Source organism: Caloenas nicobarica, chromosome 18 (assembly GCF_036013445.1).
Source record: "Caloenas nicobarica isolate bCalNic1 chromosome 18, bCalNic1.hap1, whole genome shotgun sequence".
Taxonomy (NCBI): Eukaryota; Metazoa; Chordata; class Aves; order Columbiformes; family Columbidae; genus Caloenas; species Caloenas nicobarica.
The window spans coordinates 10,447,580-10,467,046 of NC_088262.1; the positions used below are offsets into that span (position 1 = coordinate 10,447,580).

Below are 19,467 nucleotides of genomic sequence, written 5' to 3' on the forward strand. Positions count from 1 at the left end.
CAGAACCGAGCGGTGGCTGCTTCCCTAAGCAGTCAGATGAAGCGAGCAAAGGCTGGCCTGGATGTCTTGGAGCTGTGGCAGCTCTTGCACTCGCTGTATAGGAAGCTCCTGAGTTCACCAGGGGACAGAAAACGACCGTATTGGTGTCCCACACAGTCACAACCGTACTGGAACCAAAAGGTACCCATGGGTTATCTCGCTGGAGATTCCTGAATACCAGGCGGTATTGGTGGAACAAGGTGATGTGAATATTGCCATTACCAACATTGTCAATGCAGCCCCTTTCCTCAGTGGATCTGTTTCAGAGCCTGTGGTCCAGGATTGCTTGGAAACAATGGGAGCTGTTTACTCCAGCAGACGGCATTTAAAGGAACAGGAAGACGCTGAAGACTCCTGGTTCACTGATGGAAGCAGCTTTGTAAAGCAAGGAGTACATAAAGCTGGGTATGCCCTACCAACTACCCACGAGGTAATCGAAGCTAAACCTTTGCCTCCTGGGACTTCTGCCCAGACAGCTGCACACGCACGAGCTTTAGAATTATCCAGAGAGAAGAAGAGTAATATTTGCACTGATTCCAAGTATGCTTTGGGAGTGCTGCAAGCCCATGGACCATTTGAAAAGGCCCAAGTTTATTAACAGCACAAGGAGAACAGATTAAACATGGTACTCCAATTGTCGGAAGCCGGGCTGTTACTGGACAAGTTGCCGTCATGCATTTCAAGGAGAATCGAAAAGGAGACACTGATCAGGAAGCTGGAAATAAATTGGCAGCTGATACTGCGAGACAAGCTGCTGAAAAGACAGAGAGAGATATGAGAGCGATGTCTCCGATCCCGGGTGGCTGTCTCCTCGAACCACCATCAGTAAACTCTACCTTGCGGTATGTGAACAGAGACCTTCTCAGGTTGGCCAGAAGCATTCCCCTGCCCAACTAGTAAAGCTGGAAAAGTAACTAAAGCTTTGTTAAATGAGATCATACCCTGATCTGGGGTACCCGCTGTGATGTCCTCTGATAGAGGGCCCCGTTTTGTTGCACAGGTAGTGCTGCAAGTCAGTAGAGCATCAGAGATCGATTGGCAGTTGCCAACTCTCTACAAGTCTTAAGCAGGTGGGCAGGTGGAAAAGAAACTGAGTTATATAATCGAACAGCAGATAAACAGAATTTGTCAAGAAACTAACTGGAAGTAGAATCAAGCACTACCTTTAGCGCTGCTCAGAATTAGAGTGAAGCCTCGAGCCAAAGAAAACTGAAGTCTTTTCTTTCAAGCCAATAGATGAAGTTTCCGTTAAAGCTTTTTCATGTCAGCCTTCAGAAGAGAAGTGGAATGGGCTGTTCCAGGTATTGCTGCCGGCCTTTACTGCCATCAAGATTAAAGAGCAACCTCCCTGGATTCAGTATTCAAGAGTGAAGAAAGCAGCAGATAAGAAACAGACGTCGGAGCCAGTAGGACCTTCCGCTGTCCAATTCTCTCAGCGTTGATCTCAGTGACTCTAAAAAGTACGAGTGCAGTAACAAATGCTTTTACTCCAAGGTGGCCTTTACACGGGTCTTTAGTGAAAACTATTATAGCCCAACGTGAACTAAAGGAAAAATGTGGACAGGTCGAATCTGAAACAACTAAATATCCCTCGTTAGCATTATTGGTGATAATTATAGTCTTGCCAATAGTGAATTTTGCTTTTGGTACAAGCTAAAGACTCTTACAAAGCAAATTTGGGCTTTGCCCACGGTATTGAAATAGGAGCAACCGCAAATCCTTTTGGGAATCAACTAAAGTATGACATGAAGTCACTGAAGATGATACATCTTGGAGTTCTGAAGAAATTTGGCATAAGCTTGCTTCATGGCTACGGATTCGACCTAGTCAAAGTAGCTGTTGATGTTTGTGACTCTAATTTTAATGCTAATAATTTTTACTTGCATTACGCGACAATGCTCGATTAGGTACTGTTGTGGGGTAACAAAGAGCTATGCCGTACCGCAACCCGAGATGATAATATTTTGTAGATCTCTATTGCAAAAGAATTTTGGCTTTGGTTTGGATACACTTTGGGTTTGGTTATGCACTTTAATGCCTAAAGACACAGTAGAAGCTGCTGTGGCTTGAACTTACCTGTCTTCTATCAGAGGACATCACAGCGGGGACCCCAAATCGGGGTATGGTCTCATTTAACAAAGCTTTAGTGACTTTTCCAGCTTTACCAGTTGGGCAGGGGAATGCTTCTGGCCAACCTGAGAAGGTCTCTGTTCACATACAGTCTTGTGGTCCCTCCCGCCGAGAGGCCCCTGTCCGGACTGTCTCTTTGCTGTACCTTTTAAGTTGTTTTTAATCTTGTAAAGAGATGATTTTTTAAATACTAACGTGTGAGACTCTGCTATGGGAAACCTGGGGTCAAGAACATTTCTGCGACAGTTTTGTGCACGTGAATCTGCATGTGGCACTACTTTGCTCATGGAGCTGGGAAGGAAATACTCGTCCTTCTCTGGAGCCTCTGCTTCCTTCAGCTTTCCAGAAGACACATTCGTGTTTTCCAGCACCCCCTTCTTTTGCTGCCCTGCAGCAACTCCTTTGGCCTCTGTTCCATCCCCAGCACAAGATAGTGATACTGCTCTGAGGACAAAACCAAGTAGTACTAATCAACCAGGTGCTGATAATAGACGTTCTGCCCTTCTTTCAACTGTTACTATTTTTGTAGCACTATCTCAAAGCATTTTGCAACTGTTAATTATGGGGATTTGATGTGAAAACCCACATGCAGTGATGGTAGAAACTGGAAATTTGTCCTGGAATGATGGAGTCAGTATTTGAGGGGAGAAATCAGTTGCCCAAGGTCGTTAGGTCTTCAGTGAGAACATGGAGAACGTGTGCAGTGACCTGCAGAACCGAGGGCTGTTGCTCTGCACCCAAAGCGGCCACAGGAGGAGCTCAACAGGGGCTCTGCCTCCCCTTGGGAAGACGTGAGATGGTGTCAGGGACAGGGCAGGTGATGCATCGGTTTCCCCCGTGCCCACCCTAGGAGCGGGCAGAGCTGAAGATGCAGGGCCAGGAGCTGAAAGCCAAGGAGGAGCAGCTGGCGAGAGACAGGCAGAGGCTGGACGAGGCCTGGCAGGAGCTGAGGCTGGAGAAGAAGGTGAACGGGGCCGCGCTGCGTGTCCAGCAGCAGGAGGAGCTGACGAGAAGCGCCAATGAGGTAAGCGCAGCGTCTGCACCACGGTTCGCAGCCGAGCACGGGCCGGCAGCACAGCCGGGGTCTCACAGCCTTCCTGAAGTCGTGAATCCTGTGCCGGGAGGGGAACAAGGGGACGCGCAGAGGAGCCCCAGCCCAGGGCAGCGAGGGTCCCTGTCCCCAAGCTCCCCAGCCGCTCTGCCTTGCAGCTCTTAGCCCAGAAGCACGCGGAGGGGGAGCGAGCCCTGGGGGAGGCACGCAGGATGGAATCCCAGTTCCGCGACAAGCTGCAGGTCCTGCAGCAGCAGCAGGAGCAACTGAAGCAGCAGGAGCGTCTGCATCAGGGAAGTGTCTCCTCACCCTCCCAACTGGGCCAGGGGCCACGGTGCACAAGGCCTGAAGCTTTTCTGACAGCTTCTCTCTCTCCCTTTCTCCCAGAGACAGCGCAGCAGCGGCTGAGCACGGCTCACCAGAGGAGACGGCATGAATAGCCCCGTGAGGAGCTGCCCAACCACCCTGTGACACCGCTGACCACAGCCCAGGACCTCGGTGCCCCGACCGATGGTCTCTCCAGCACCCTGGCTGAGGCTTCCACACGCTGCAGGTGGGAAGGGACTTGCCGGGGGGCAGCTGCGCTTGTACCTGTGTCTCAGGAGGCTTGGGATGGTCCTGGGGGCTGGTTTAGTGCCCCTGCATATAAACCTCAGGTGCGAGTTGCCCTCTCGTCCTCTGCAGGGGCTCAGCGGAGCTCTCTGAGCCAGGGCAGTGCCTGGAGGGGGCAGGAGGGGAGAGGCAGGCGAGTTAAAGCCCGTTTGTCCTGGGAGGCTGGGGAGGACCCCGCTGCAGGGACACGCAGGCAGCAGAACAAGGGATGCTGTGGTGTCTACGTCTGCAGTTCATCTAATGGCAGCATCTCGCACTCCGGCTCCTGTTCCAGACTTTCTGCCTCCCACTAGGACGCTCCCTCGGCACAGCCCGCGGGATATCGGGGAGTCCCTGCCCGTGGCCGACAACCCCGTGCTCAGTGCCCAGGTGCAGCTGCTGAAGTTCCAGGCCCAGTGGGTGAGGCAGGGGAGAGCAGGGCTGGAAGGGGCTGCGGAGCTGCTGGCGGAGCTGGGCTGGGTGAACCCGACAGGGCCCTGAGAGCCTCGGGGGTCTCCTGAGATCAGGGCTGAGCCCTGGGCTGGGCCGGGTGGGCTGGAAGGAGCCGCGGGCAGCCAGAGGAGTGACAGCAGAGGCAAGGAGAGGGGGATGCTCGCAGCTTGTCTCAGGCTGGCTCCACGTCCAACCTGAGATGGACATCGTCCTCGGCTCGAAGGGGTTGCCCTCTGCTCAGCCCTTCCCTGGGTGGGAGACGCCGGCTCTGCTGGACTCTGGCTATGTGGTGTCCCCATCCTGTGCCGTCAGGTCCCTGCTGGGTCTTTCCCCAGGCAGGGACGCTCTTGGAGGCTTCCCCTGCGGGTCTTGCTCAGACTGTGAGGTTCTAGGCTCTGGAGGAGCCAGGGAGGGGTCCCCTTCATGGGGGGCCATGGTACGAGGGAGGCTTTGGGATCCTTCTCTTGTTGATGAGCAACACCTTGGACTGTGACCCTGTTTCTGTGGCACTTTCTGGGATCATTCCCACCCATCCTTCCTCTCTTCTCAGGAGGATGATTACTTAGAAAGGGAGAAGATCTTCTTGGAGTCCCTCAAGAAAGCTCGATACAACACTTCATGTCTGTCAGCATCCCGTCCGTCCTTCTGCCCTTCTCCGGACCACGATTTCTTTGAGGTTACGCAGTTATTTCTGGAGATCCTGAGGAAAGCGCCCTACTGCACTTCACCTCTGCGAGCATCCCGGCCGTCCTCCCTGCTCCTGACCACCATTTCTTAGAGGGTTTCTTAAGAGAAATGGGTTTAAAAGCCCAAGTCTCTTTTGCCTTGTGTTCCAACCCCTGAAAGGCCCCCAGTCTGGACTGTTTCTTTGCTGTACCTTTCAAGTTGTTTTGTATCTTATAATTAAATTATTTTTTAAAGCACAAACGTCTGAGATTCTGGTATGGGAAACCTGGGGTCAAGAACATTTCTGTGACAGTTTTGTGCACAGGAATCTGTGTGTGGCACCACTTTGCTGATGGAGCTGGGAAGGAAATTCTCGTCCTTCTCTGGAGCCAAAAAACCCACAGATGGTAGTTGGAGAAACTGCCAATTTGACCTGGAATGATGAAGCCGGTGTTTGAGGGCAGAAATCAGTTGACCCAGGTCCTTGGGTCTGGAGGTTGTTGTGGGATGTTCTTCTGGTTTTTAAAGGCCATCTTGCAGAAAACAACAATCCCAAGTGAGGTGTCCAGGCTGTTTTTTCCTCCCCATGCATTCCCAAGGAGCTTTGTCTGATTTCCTTCAGTTTGTTTTTATATTGACTCGGGGCTCGCGCAGGGCTGTCTGGATTAGCAGAGGAAAGCTGTTGCTTTTACCAGAAGGTCCTGGTGCCCAGTGAACCCAGTACAGCTCCAGCTGCCCTGTTTGTCTGGCCTCCATCCGTCAGGGCGAGTGCCACTGGCCACCCGGCCAGCGCTACCGGGAGGCAGTTGCCCCCGTAGGGGTGGATCCTGCCGGCCGTGGTAGGGCCGAGCTGTCACAGGAGTTCTGGTTGACAACAGGTTGACCATGAGCCAGCAACGCGCCCTGTGGCCAAGAAGGTCGATGGTACCCGGGGTCCATGAGGAGGAGCGTGGCCAGCAGGTTGAGGGAGGTGAATCCTCCCCCTCTGCTCTGCCCTGGTGAGGCCCCATCTGAGTTGTGTGTCCAGTTCTGGGCTCCCCAGTTTAAGAAGGACAAGGAATTACTGGAGAGAGTCCAGCGCTGGGCTACAAAGATGCTGATGGGTCTGGAGCATCTTTCTTGTGAGGAAAGGCTGAGAGAGCTGGGGCTGTTGAGCTGGAGCAGAGAAGCTGAGAGGGATCTGATCAATGTGATCAATATCTCAGGGTGGGTGTCAGAGGATGGACCAGACTCTGTTCAGTGGTGCCCAACGCCAGGGTGAGGGGCAACGGGCACAGACTGAAACACAGGAGGGTCCAGCTGAACATGAGGAGAAACTTCTTTGCTGGGAGGTGCCAGAGCCTGGACCAGGCTGCCCAGAGCGGGTGTGGAGTCTCCTTCTCTGGAGACATTCAAACCCGCCTGGACCGACCTGTGTGATCTGCTCTGGTGACCCTGCGTGAGCAGGGGGGCTGGGCTGGGGGATCTCCAGGGGGCCCTTCAGCCCCAGCCAGGCGGGGATTCTGGGATTCTGTCACTTGTTCTCAAGCCGAAGTGAAATTCCGTAGTTCTCTGCAGGCTCAGCAGCTGCTCTGCACTGAAGGAGACACACTTAGACAAGAGCCTCGAGAAAGCCCGTCCAGAAGGTTTCAGTGTTTGAAGCCATTAGGCGTGTAGGCTTTGAAAAGAGGTTTGAAAGTGCCCCGGGGGGCAGCGGAGCCGCCGGGGCTGGAGCTGCCGGCCCTGCCCCGGGCCCGCCGGGGACTCCATTTCCCAGCACCCGGCGAGAGGAGAAGGGCCGGGAAGGGAAGGGAAGGGAAGGGAAGGGAAGGGAAGGGAAGGGAAGGGAAGGGAAGGGAAGGGAAGGGAAGGGAAGGGAAGGGCCGGGCGGGGCCGGGCGGGGCCGGGCGGGGCTGGGGCTGCCGTGAGCCCGGGGACCGGGACGCTGCGGCCATGGCCACCAGGCCCGCGCCCGCTGGGGGCCGGGGGCGCGAGGGCCCCCGGTGTCGCGGCCACGGGACGCGGAGCGGCGGCGGTTGGTGCGGCCGGTGCCGTTGGTGCGGTCGGTGCCGTTGGTGCGGTTGGTGCGGTCGGTGCCGTTGGTGCGGTCGGTGCGGTCGGTGCCGTTGGTGCGGTTGGTGCGGTCGGTGCCGTTGGTGCGGTTGGTGCGGTCGGTGCGGTCGGTGCCGCGGCGGCTGCTCCGTCCTGCAGCATCGCGGGAGGTGCTGTTCATCTCGGCGACTTGTGGATCTGGAGACTTCGGTTGACGCCTTGAGCTACTGGAGTGTGTCCAGAGAAGAGCAGGAGAGCTGGTGAGGGGCTGGAGCACAAGTGTGATGGGAGCGGCCGAGGGAGCTGGGGGTTCAGCTGGAGAACAGGAGCTGAGGGGAGACCTTCTGATCTCTGACCTGCCCGAAAGGAGCTTGGAGCCAGGGGGGGTCGGGCTCTGCTCCCCAGGAACAAGCGCTGGGATGAGAGGAAACGGCCCCAAGTTGCGGCAGGGGAGGTTGAGGCTGGATCTGGGGAACAATTTCTTCCCCAAAGGGCTGTGGGGCACTGGAACAGGCTGCCCAGGGCAGTGCTGGAGTCACCATCCCTGGAGGGGTTTGAAAGATGCAGAGATGAGGTTCTCAGGGACATGGGGTGGGGGCGGACTTGGTAGTGTGAGGTTTATGGTTGGACTCAATGATCTTGAGGGTCTTTTCCAACCAGAATACTTCTGCGATTCTGTGATTGCAGGTGTGTTTAAGGCTGAGATGGAGCCTGGTTTCCAGGGCCTTGGAGAGGCGTGAGCAGCAGGGAGCCAGCCGGGGGGGCGGCAGGGGGACGTAGGTTTAACAGCAAGTCGGGAAATCCTCCTCTCCCTGCAGGTCAGAGTGTGGACGTGAGCAAGGATCTTCGATCCCCACCGGGGGCTGACAGCGGAGGAATCTGCGAGGAGACCATCTTGAGCAAGGGAAAGCCCGGCTCTTGCCATGGTGAGTGTGATGGGTGCTCAGACAGGCCTGGGAAATCCCCAGTGCTGCTGTGGCACTGGCTGGCAGGCAGGAGCCATCCCGAGGGCTGGGGGCTTCTGCCCAGCTGGCAGGCAGGAGGGGCTGAGCTCCCTGGTGTCACTGAAGGTGTCACATCTCTCTGCTTGCCCGGGGTTTCACCTGCCATTTCCCAAGCAGCGCGGGCGGGACGAGGGCTTCGCTGGTGCTGCTGGGCTTCTCTGAAGAAACCTGCCTCTGGCTTTAGTGTGCTGAGAAAGTCCAGCTCAGACTCGCTTGGTTTTGCAATGAGGGAATTTGCCTTTCTCCGTAGGCTACGCGAGCCAAGAGAAGCATAAGTGGTAAGTACACTGGCGTGGTCTCCTTTCCCTGTCCGTAGGTGCTTTGGTGTGCTGGGGATGCCTGGGACGGAGGAGGGGGGACACTGGGATGAGGTGGCAGCCCTGGCTACCGGAACGGTCGCCATCCCTGTGTGAAAGGTGCAGCTCAGTGCATTGTGTCATTGCTGACCCAAACATATTCACCTGCCTCTCCAGTCAAAGGGATTTGCTTCCTGGGCTCCTATATTCTGTTCCTGTGGGTTTTCCCAAATCTGAGGGAGAATATATGCGTTTATTTCAGTTCTTCCCCTCCCCTGCTCCCTAACTGCTGGTTTAGAGGCCTCTTGCTGCCCTTCATACTGAAGCAGTGCATTTGGAGTCAAGTCCTGGCCCTGGCAGCTCTCTGTGGAAGACATGGCAGACATTACATTGCTGGTGCTTGAGCCCAAATCTTTCTTCTTGGGGGATCTCGGAAGAGCAAGCCTTGTTGACATTGGGAGCTTTTCTGCACGAGCTTGATGAGCTCACCTGCCTCAGCACCTTGAATTTGTCTTGTTTCAGGCTCTATTGATGACATCCTTGAGGACCTGCGGGGATATGATGGTAAAATGAAGCTTCTTTGCAGCTGAAAGGGCAGCATCCTTGTCCTGGTCCTCCCTTCCTGGGAGCAGGAGCTGCTGGTGCAACAGCCCTTGATCTGCGAGAGGCTCCAGTTGTGAGGGGGGAGGCAGCAGGGAGCAGGGGGGACAGCCGGGTTCCCAGAGCCAGAGGCCACTGAACAGGTTGTCCGTCGGTCTGGGGAGGTGAAGGGAAGTTTGTCTCTGATTAAAAGCCTCTGTGGTCCATGAGAAGCTGGCAAATCCCCCTGTGGAGTGCCCAGGCCTGGGCTATGGCCGTGTCCATCATCCTGCTCTCTCCCTGCGTTTTTCCAGTTGAACCCCGTGTTACATCTGCCAGAGCTTCCCAGCCGGCCGGGAGCAGCGGTGGGAGAGCCTGGAGCAGCAGCGTGCGGGCCAGCAAGGAGTGAGTGCCTTTCAGATCTCTCCGTGCTCCCCACGTCCTCCTGACCTGCCCCGTCCTCAGCTTCTGCACCCGCTCCCCGCCCCGACAGGTGGTTTGCAGAGGATGATTTCTTCAGCAAGGTCCCTGCAGAGAACAAGGCAGCTGCAGGGGTGAGCCCAAATTTGGGGAGAGAGTCTGGATGTCCTGAGGGCTGGGGCTGAGCTCTCGGGCATCGCCGGCAGGGGGAAAAGACAGGAGAGGGGAGTGGGTGTCCGGTGGGAGACAGGCTTCCAGGTACCGAGGATGGAGCAAAGCCCGGGGGCACATGCTGCTGCAGCCCAGCCTTCCTGGGTGCGTTTCGGCTCAAGCGTCGTAGGAAGAGCCCTCACCCAAAGCAATGGGCTTGGGTGATCCGGAGGCAGCAGCAGGATCTCAGCACAGGACTCAGGGCACAGAGCGTTTCAAGTACCGAAATCCCCCCATCTCAGCCCCCGTGCGCTGCAGCCACGGCCCCCAGCACCAGCCTCCCAAGGGAAGAGCAGTGCTGAGGCATCCGCAGCGCTCGCCCTGTGCCCGTCCTCATCCTCTTGCTTTCCAGGACAAGGACGACGCGGACTGGGATTTCCTGGGGACATCGAAACCCGGTTCTGGGCCATGGAAGATGCCCGTGAAACGTGGCACTGAGAGCAGCTCTGAGACAACACTGGAACAGAGCAGCAGGAAAGGTAAGCAGGTTGCTGGATGCCTCCTCCTTGTAGGAAAGGAATCAGCAGCCTGGCTGAGTTTGTGTGAGGTCCCAGCTGATGAAATCGAAAGCCACCCAGTCCCATCTGTGACTAAGCAGAGCGGTCATTTCTAGAGCAACTCAATAACGGGCTTGGTTGTGCCACAGCTCAGGGAGTGCCACAGGTTACAGAACTGGCCTTTCCTTTGCGGGAAGGGAGGCTCAGATTTTCCCTTGGGCCTCACCCGGCCTGTTCTGCACGGTGCCAAATGAGACCAAGTTTTTGGGGTCAGGATTTGGGTGGCCGTAGCATCCGCGGTCCACGGCAAAGCCCAGCGGGGGCACGTCTGGGTGGGTCCCGGCTGCACTGTGGCTGTTACAGGCACTCGCCCCTCTTGTTCCTGCAGCGGGGATGCTCATGGGTCTGATGCTCCCCTCAAATGGCCTTTCTCCCCGATAAATCCCACTGGGCTGCTTGGATCTCTTGTTGTTTAAAAAACCAACACCTGCCCTGCTCAAACCTCCTCCCATGTGCGATCCCATCCCCAGAGCTACCCCCACGCCAGACGCCCCTGCGCACGGTGGCCCCGGTCCAGAGGAGGAAGACGTCGACGTTTGAAGATGTTGATGACGACAACCTGTTGGATGCGATGGGAATTGGCAATGGCCCAAAAAAAGAGTAAGGGCAGTGTGGAGGCGGTGGGAGTAACGCAGGGGGCGGGCTGCACGTTGAGCCGGTGCCACCGTGCTGGGGGGGGATGCTGGAGCTTCTGCCCGTGGGTTCCAGCAAGGGGCAAGAGCAGCTGGTTTGGCAGAGAAGAGCCAGAGCAGCCTGGCCAGGCTGTGTGAGGAGGGACAGCCCTGCCTCTGGAGAAACCATCTGCCACCGTGTCCCCACAGAGAGGAGCTCCGGCCAGCGCGCTCCAAGCTGGATGAGTTGTTCGGACGAGGCTCCGTGGCCAAAGTCCTGGAAAAGCCAGGTACGGGAGAGCATAGGGAGTTCAAACTGGATAAAAAGCTCCCAAAGCAGCCAGGTGAGCCCAGCCAGGGACGTTGGGAAGGTCTGCAGAGCTGACAGCATTGGCTTGGGCTAGCGAGCTTTATTTGTAATGCCCTTGCAGGGGAAATGCCCTTTCTGTCGGGGTGAGCAGGGCGGTTAACGGGCTCTGGGTCAGCGCGGGGGAAGGCGGCTCATGCAGAAGTGTTGTGCTCTGCCCTCGAGGCAGCCTGGGAGGAGGAGGAGGAGGAGGGGAGGGCTGGTGTCTTTGCAGCAGCTGCTCCTCTGGGCGCTGGCTCAAGGCTCCTTGTCTGAACAGAAGAGGAAAAGCGTTGGGACAAGGAGGAACTTGTCTTTGGAGCCTACAAGCCCTCGATGGGCTCCAGGCCCGTGGTCCAGCCGGCAACGGGGCAGTCGGTGAGGTACGGTGCTGTGCGTGTGTCTGTAGCTCCAGCCACCACCCCGCTGTCCCTGCGGCTGAGCAGGCAGGTCCCCGCATCCCCTTGCAGGCAGGTCTGCAGCTGCTTCTCCTTCCTCAGGTTTTCTGCCGAGATCAGCGGCAGCGAACCGAACCCAGAGCTCCGCTCCACACCTCGTCGTCCAGGCAGACGGAACCCCGTGCAGAGAAGAAGGGGCGGAGACGACTGGCTGGGCTTGGAGGATGACGATTTCCTGGACCCGGACCCGCTGTCCCCAGCCAAGGGCAGCCCGGCACTCAGCATCCCCAGCCCTGCCGCAGCCGGGCGGCCCAGCCCCGCCAGCCAGCTCGGGGCTGCAGAGGAGGCAGCGGCTAAACCCGACCCGATGGACTGGCTGACGGCTGCCTTGGCTCGCAGGAAAGCCGAAGCACAGGCCGAGGTGCAGAAGATAGAGGCCAAGACCATGGAGACCCAGGAGAAGAAGGTCGAGCCCTCAGAGACCCAGGAGAAAAAGGCTGAGCCCTCAGAGGCCCAAGAGAAAAAGGCTGAGCCCTCGGAGGCACAAGAGAAAAAGGCTGAGCCCTCAGAGGCCCAAGAGAAAAAGGCTGAGCCCTCGGAGGCACAAGAGAAAAAGGCTGAGCCCTCAGAGACCCAGGAGAAAAAGGCGGAACCCTCGGAGGCCCAAGAGAAAAAGACCAAGCCCTTGGAAACCCAAGACACAAAGGCCGAGCCCTCGGAGGCCCAAGACACAAAGGCCGAGCCCTCAGAGACCGCGGGCGAAGGGCTGGCTCCCCGCTCTCCCGTCAGGTAAAGGCCCGGTCAATGGCCGCAGCGCTCCCGTCTGCTCCACGTGTGGCTGCTCCAGCAGCAGCTCTCAGCAACGCCTGCCTCAGAGTTATGAAATTCATTTAAGCACTTTCTCGTCTCCGGTTGGGGTAATGCCGCGGGTCTTTGTCCCGCTGATCCAGCCCACAGTCCCGTTCCCCTGTGCGGGTTCAGACTTGTGCCCTCTGAACGGGGCTCAGAAGGGAATTGCAGCCCAAGTGCCTCGAGCGGCAGGCAGGGGCTGTGAGCTGGGGGTGCCCGGGGAAGGGGGTGGGTGCAGCGAGGGGAGCACCAGGCTTGGAGCTGTTGGGGTCTTTGCTCCCTCGGCAGCCAAAAGGCTGAATCCTGCCGCAGCCGAGCGGGACGGAGGCTTTCAGCTGCGAGGCAGGAGCTGGTGTTGGGGAGGGATCTTGTCTCTCATGGCCTCCTCGGCTTGACCACATCGGGTGCTTTTTGCCTGCAGCCAGCTGGCCGCCTCCCCAGCAGCATCGGAGTGTCGGGCAGAGCTGCTGAGCGCCCAGGCCCGTGTGGCAGAGCTGGAGAGCCAGGTGAGCCCCAGCGCCTGTGGAGGGGGACATGGGTGAGCCAGGGGGAGGAGAAGGGGCCACGTCTGCTCCAAACAGCATCAGGGTGACGGGAGAGAGGAGCAACCTCCCTGTCCAGAGATGCCAATGGCCACCGAGTGCTGCTGTGGGGGTTCTGTCCCCGGGGCAGCACAAGAACCTTCTCCCCGGGTGCCCGGCAGGTGCGGATGCTGGAGGAGGAGCGGGCGCATCACAAACTGTTGCTGGAGAGTGCGCAGCAGCAGCACCGGGAGTACCTGGATCTCCAGAAGAGCAGCCACAGGTAGCAGGCTCTGGCCTGTGCTCCCCTCCTCCGGCAGGTCCTCGCCTACAGCCCCATCCAGCTCCCCTGGGGGGACAGTGCTGGGGCGCGTCCCAAATCCTCCCTGGGTGGGTGACAAGAGGAGGGGCCTGTCCCTTTGCCAGCAAGTCCCCAACCAGGGCACCGCACTGGGCAGCAGCAGAGGGCTCAGGGCTCAGAATGTGGAGAGCGAAGCAGCCCCTGCCTCAGTTTCCCCACGCACACAGCAACACCGATCTGCTGCTAAATCCCCGTGTGCCCTTTGGGTGCAGAGTGCCGGGTACTGCAATGAAAGCAACACTTGTTCGGTGCCGTGACCCCTCACGGGCTCTCTCCGGGCAGGACCTCAGTGACCCTACTGGAGGAGAACTACGGGCAGCGGGTGGAGATGCTGCGGCAGCAGAACGAGCAGCTGGTGGCTCAGCTGCGGCAGCAGTGGCAGGACACGGCGCGCGATCGGGCAGAGCTGCTGGCGCAGCACCGGCTGGACCTGGAGGAGCTGCGGGAGCAGCACCGGCTGGAGCTGCAGCAGCTGCGGGAGCTGCAGAGGTGAGAGCGGCACGAGCGGCATGTGGTGCCGGTACCCCCACTCTGGGTGAAGGAACCAGGGAACGGTTTGGGGAGATGGTGAAAGGAGAAAGGAGAGTCCAGAAGCGCTGGGTTGAGGGCAGCTCAGTGGCTTTTGGAGTGGGGATTTGCTTTGCAGCTGGAGACAGGGAGATCTGGCTGGAGACATCATCCCGACGGAATGCATTGCATTTTGAAAGATGCTGAACCCCATGTTTTCTCTCCCCCAGATTCCTTTTATTCAGAACAATGAGTTGCTGATGTCTGCATAGTTTGGGTCAATGAGAAATCTGGTTTTAGGCAGAGAAGCCCATAACCCCCAGATGTGGTCCGTCCCAGATGTGGATGGCAGTCTGTGGGATGCCCCGTGACAGACCACCCTGCCAGCTCAGCTCCTGGGACCTGGTTCTCAGCCCCACGACCGAGCCTCTTCCACGGTGCCCGTCACGGGGAGCACCAGTTTGTAACAGCCCATGCTGGGCTCCTTCTCCGTGTCCTGCAGGGGGTCTGTCCAGGAACTGCGCAAGAAACATGAGGAGCAGCTCCAGCACGTGAAGTGGCTGAAAGAGCAAGAGATGGATGTGCTGACCAGCACCACTTCACACACCAGGTACGGACAGCCGGTGTCGTGTCCCCGCGTTGATCCCTGGCTGGGGTGTTCCCTGTCCTCCGGGGAACCAGGCCCGCAGCACAGGAGGAGCAGGGCCCATCCTCTCTCCCACCCGCAGCCCCCAGGGATGCTGGGCTGTTGTTTAGTATCTGTCTGTGCTCCCCGAAGCAGCAGCTGCATCTTCCTCCGGCTGTGCTCTGATCCCGAGAGGTTCGGGGCAGGGCTGCCCGGCCTATGGCCCAGCACACGTCCCCGTCTCGTTCGCAGTGAGACAAAGTGTGTCCCCCAGGGTGACCCTCCCCTCGCTCCTCTGCACAGGTCTCTGGACGGCATCATTGAGAAGATGGAGAAGTTCTCCAGTGACCTGCAGAACATGTGCAAGAGGGACATGGAGGAGGAGCGGAGCCGTGTCCAGGAGCTGGTGACCAACACGGAGGCCAGGCTGGGCGAGCAGACTCGGCTGCTGGAGCAGGTGAGCCCACGCTGTGTCCTCTGCCCGGGCCAGGCTCCTGGCTGGGTCCGGGGCGTTTCTCTGGCCCACAGGAGGTCCCCGGCCTGGAGCCCGTGAATGGTGTCTGTCCCTGCAGCATCTGGCAGGCTCACGGGTGGGTCCTGCTCACCAGGGAGATGTTCAGCGCTGCCTTCTGGTGACAGGGATGTCGCTCGGGGTGGTGAGAATGGGGGTGTCCCAGGAACAGGCTCCACCAGCCCGTTTCAGATGTTGACTGAAGCATCAACTCTGTCTCTCCCCTTTACCCGTGAGGAGTTTGGGCAGCCAGACCAGGCGCAGCCGCCTCTGTTGTGAGTCTGGGGAGAGGAAACCCCCACGGTGGATGAGGCAAAACCTCCCCGTGCCACGGCGACGTGTCCAGAGCCAGTTCTGCTCCCCCCAGGGCTGTCCAGAGGGGACATGTGGCACAGACAGTGCGGCAGAGCTGCATTTTTCAGGGCTGCCAGGGTGGCAAAGGACCACTCAGGCTGGGTATTTCCAGTGCCGAGGAACTGCTGTGCGGTGAGCGTGTTTGAGGGTGTGCAGCACGGTGAGGGGCTGCGTCCGTTCTGAGGAAGGAGTGTGTGTGTGTGTCCGGTCCCAGCTCTGCCAGCCCTGGTCCCCACAGGTGGAGGGGTGAGGGCACTGCTGGAGCACCGGGGGCTGTTGCTCTGCACCCAAAGCGGCCACAGGAGGAGCTCAACAGGGGCTCTGCCTCCCCCTCAGAAGACGTGAGATGGTGTCCGGGACAGGGCAGGTGATTCATCGGTTTCCCCCGTGCCCACCCTAGGAGCGGGCAGAGCTGAAGATGCAGGGCCAGGAGCTGAAAGCCAAGGAGGAGCAGCTGGCGAGAGACAGGCAGAGGCTGGATAAGGCCTGGCAGGAGCTGAGGCTGGAGAAGGAGAAGGTGAACGGGGCCGCGCTGCGTGTCCAGCAGCAGGAGGAGCTGATGAGAAGCTCGAAAGAGGTAAGCCGAGCGTCTGCACCACGGTTCGTAGCGGTGCATGGGCTGGCAGCACAGCCAGGGTCTCACAGCCCTCCTGAAGTCATGAATCCTGTGCCGGGAGGGGAACAAGGGGACGCGCAGAGGAGCCCCAGCCCAGGGCAGCGAGGGTCCCTGTCCCCAAGCTCCCCAGCCGCTCTGCCTTGCAGCTCTTGGCCCAGAAGCACGCGGAGGGGGAGCGAGCCCTGGGGGAGGCACGCAGGATGCAGCGCGAGTTCTGGGACAAGCTGCAGGTCCTGCAGCAGCAGCAGGAACAGCTGAAGCAGCAGCAGGAACAGCTGAAGCAGCAGGAGTGGCGTCTGGACCAGGAAAAGGCCTCCTTAGCTTCCACGTACAGCGCCCAAGTGGAGCTGCTGAAGTACCAGGCCGAGCAGGTGAGGCGGGGGAGAGCGGGGCTGGAAGGGGCCGCGGAGCCGCTGGCGGAGCTGGGCTGGGTGAACCCGACGGGGCCCTGAGAGCCGGGGGGTCTCCTGAGATCAGGGCTGAGCCCTGGGCTGGGCCAGGTGGGCTGGAAGAAGCCGCGGGCAGCCAGAGGAGTGACAGCAGAGGCAAGGAGAGGGGGATGCTCGCAGCTTGTCTCAGGCTGGCTCCACGTCCAACCCGAGATGGACATCGTCCTCAGCTTGAAGGGGTTGCCCTCTGCTCAGCCCTTCCCTGGGTGGGAGATGCCAGCTCTGCTGGACTCTGGCTTTGTGGTGTCCCCATCCTGTGCCGTCAGGTCCCTGCTGGGTCTTTCCCCAGGCAGGGACGCTCTTGGAGGCTTCCCCTGCGGGTCTTGCTCAGACTGTGAGGTTCTAGGCTCTGGAGGAGCCAGGGAGGGGTCCCCTTCATGGGGGGCCATGGTACGAGGGAGGCTTTGGGATCCTTCTCTTGTTGATGAGCAACACCTTGGACTGTGACCCTGTTTCTGTGGCACTTTCTGGGATCATTCCCACCCATCCTTCCTCTCTTCTCAGGAGGATGATTACTTAGAAAGGGAGAAGATCTTCTTGGAGTCCCTCAAGAAAGCTCGATACAACACTTCATGTCTGTCAGCATCCCGTCCGTCCTTCTGCCCTTCTCCGGACCACGATTTCTTTGAGGTTACGCAGTTATTTCTGGAGATCCTGAGGAAAGCGCCCTACTGCACTTCACCTCTGCGAGCATCCCGGCCGTCCTCCCTGCTCCTGACCACCATTTCTTAGAGGGTTTCTTAAGAGAAATGGGTTTAAAAGCCCAAGTCTCTTTTGCCTTGTGTTCCAACCCCTGAAAGGCCCCCAGTCTGGACTGTTTCTTTGCTGTACCTTTCAAGTTGTTTTGTATCTTATAATTAAATTATTTTTTAAAGCACAAACGTCTGAGATTCTGGTATGGGAAACCTGGGGTCAAGAACATTTCTGTGACAGTTTTGTGCACAGGAATCTGTGTGTGGCACCACTTTGCTGATGGAGCTGGGAAGGAAATTCTCGTCCTTCTCTGGAGCCAAAAAACCCACAGATGGTGGTTGGAGAAACTGCCAATTTGACCTGGAATGATGAAGCCGGTGTTTGAGGGCAGAAATCAGTTGACCCAGGTCCTTGGGTCTGGAGGTTGTTGTGGGATGTTCTTCTGGTTTTTAAAGGCCATCTTGCAGAAAACAACAATCCCAAGTGAGGTGTCCAGGCTGTTTTTTCCTCCCCATGCATTCCCAAGGAGCTTTGTCTGATTTCCTTCAGTTTGTTTTTATATTGACTCGGGGCTCGCGCAGGGCTGTCTGGATTAGCAGAGGAAAGCTGTTGCTTTTACCAGAAGGTCCTGGTGCCCAGTGAACCCAGTACAGCTCCAGCTGCCCTGTTTGTCTGGCCTCCATCCGTCAGGGCGAGTGCCACTGGCCACCCGGCCAGCGCTACCGGGAGGCAGTTGCCCCCGTAGGGGTGGATCCTGCCGGCCGTGGTAGGGCCGAGCTGTCACAGGAGTTCTGGTTGACAACAGGTTGACCATGAGCCAGCAACGCGCCCTGTGGCCAAGAAGGTCGATGGTACCCGGGGTCCATGAGGAGGAGCGTGGCCAGCAGGTTGAGGGAGGTGAATCCTCCCCCTCTGCTCTGCCCTGGTGAGGCCCCATCTGAGTTGTGTGTCCAGTTCTGGGCTCCCCAGTTTAAGAAGGACAAGGAATTACTGGAGAGAGTCCAGCGCTGGGCTACAAAGATGCTGATGGGTCTGGAGCATCTTTCTTGTGAGGAAAGGCTGAGAGAGCTGGGGCTGTTGAGCTGGAGCAGAGAAGCTGAGAGGGATCTGATCAATGTGATCAATATCTCAGGGTGGGTGTCAGAGGATGGACCAGACTCTGTTCAGTGGTGCCCAACGCCAGGGTGAGGGGCAACGGGCACAGACTGAAACACAGGAGGGTCCAGCTGAACATGAGGAGAAACTTCTTTGCTGGGAGGTGCCAGAGCCTGGACCAGGCTGCCCAGAGCGGGTGTGGAGTCTCCTTCTCTGGAGACATTCAAACCCGCCTGGACCGACCTGTGTGATCTGCTCTGGTGACCCTGCGTGAGCAGGGGGGCTGGGCTGGGGGATCTCCAGGGGGCCCTTCAGCCCCAGCCAGGCGGGGATTCTGGGATTCTGTCACTTGTTCTCAAGCCGAAGTGAAATTCCGTAGTTCTCTGCAGGCTCAGCAGCTGCTCTGCACTGAAGGAGACACACTTAGACAAGAGCCTCGAGAAAGCCCGTCCAGAAGGTTTCAGTGTTTGAAGCCATTAGGCGTGTAGGCTTTGAAAAGAGGTTTGAAAGTGCCCCGGGGGGCAGCGGAGCCGCCGGGGCTGGAGCTGCCGGCCCTGCCCCGGGCCCGCCGGGGACTCCATTTCCCAGCACCCGGCGAGAGGAGAAGGGCCGGGCCGGGCCGGGAAGGGAAGGGAAGGGAAGGGAAGGGAAGGGAAGGGAAGGGCCGGGCGGGGCCGGGCGGGGCTGGGGCTGCCGTGAGCCCGGGGACCGGGACGCTGCGGCCATGGCCACCAGGCCCGCGCCCGCTGGGGGCCGGGGGCGCGAGGGCCCCCGGTGTCGCGGCCACGGGACGCGGAGCGGCGGCGGTTGGTGCGGCCGGTGCCGTTGGTGCGGTCGGTGCCGTTGGTGCGGTTGGTGCGGTCGGTGCCGTTGGTGCGGTCGGTGCCGTTGGTGCGGTTGGTGCGGCCGGTGCCGTTGGTGCGGTCGGTGCCGTTGGTGCCGTTGGTGCGGTTGGTGCGGTCGGTGCCGTTGGTGCGGTTGGTGCGGTTGGTGCGGTCGGTGCGGTCGGTGCGGTCGGTGCCGCGGCGGCTGCTCCGTCCTGCAGCATCGCGGGAGGTGCTGTTCATCTCGGCGACTTGTGGATCTGGAGACTTCGGTTGACGCCTTGAGCTACTGGAGTGTGTCCAGAGAAGAGCAGGAGAGCTGGTGAGGGGCTGGAGCACAAGTGTGATGGGAGCGGCCGAGGGAGCTGGGGGTTCAGCTGGAGAACAGGAGCTGAGGGGAGACCTTCTGATCTCTGACCTGCCCGAAAGGAGCTTGGAGCCAGGGGGGGTCGGGCTCTGCTCCCCAGGAACAAGCGCTGGGATGAGAGGAAACGGCCCCAAGTTGCGGCAGGGGAGGTTGAGGCTGGATCTGGGGAACAATTTCTTCCCCAAAGGGCTGTGGGGCACTGGAACAGGCTGCCCAGGGCAGTGGTGGAGTCACCATCCCTGGAGGGGTTTGAAAGATGCAGAGATGAGGTTCTCAGGGACATGGGGTGGGGGCGGACTTGGTAGTGTGAGGT

General features: G+C 58.8%; 2 protein-coding genes across 2 annotated transcripts; both read left to right on the plus strand.

Annotated features, from left to right (window-relative positions):
- Positions 1-711: 711 nt before the first annotated feature.
- On the plus strand, positions 712-5,131 carry LOC135995969 (fas-binding factor 1 homolog). The gene is given in 7 exon segments (XM_065647623.1): positions 712-864; positions 1,308-1,445; positions 3,020-3,193; positions 3,379-3,502; positions 3,608-3,752; positions 4,108-4,231; positions 4,815-5,131. Coding segments are annotated over 7 exon segments (1,086 nt in total). The 3' UTR covers positions 5,043-5,131.
- A 1,731-nt stretch (positions 5,132-6,862) lies between these two features.
- On the plus strand, positions 6,863-16,996 carry LOC135995970 (fas-binding factor 1 homolog). Its single transcript, XM_065647624.1, is given in 20 exon segments — positions 6,863-6,944; positions 7,780-7,887; positions 8,784-8,825; positions 9,400-9,474; positions 9,477-9,632; positions 9,635-9,949; positions 10,498-10,627; positions 10,849-10,982; positions 11,265-11,377; positions 11,498-11,634; positions 11,698-11,803; positions 11,954-12,171; positions 12,653-12,737; positions 12,935-13,035; positions 13,396-13,602; positions 14,123-14,230; positions 14,549-14,702; positions 15,511-15,687; positions 15,873-16,097; positions 16,680-16,996. Coding segments are annotated over 20 exon segments (2,901 nt in total). The 3' UTR covers positions 16,908-16,996.
- Positions 16,997-19,467: the final 2,471 nt, after the last annotated feature.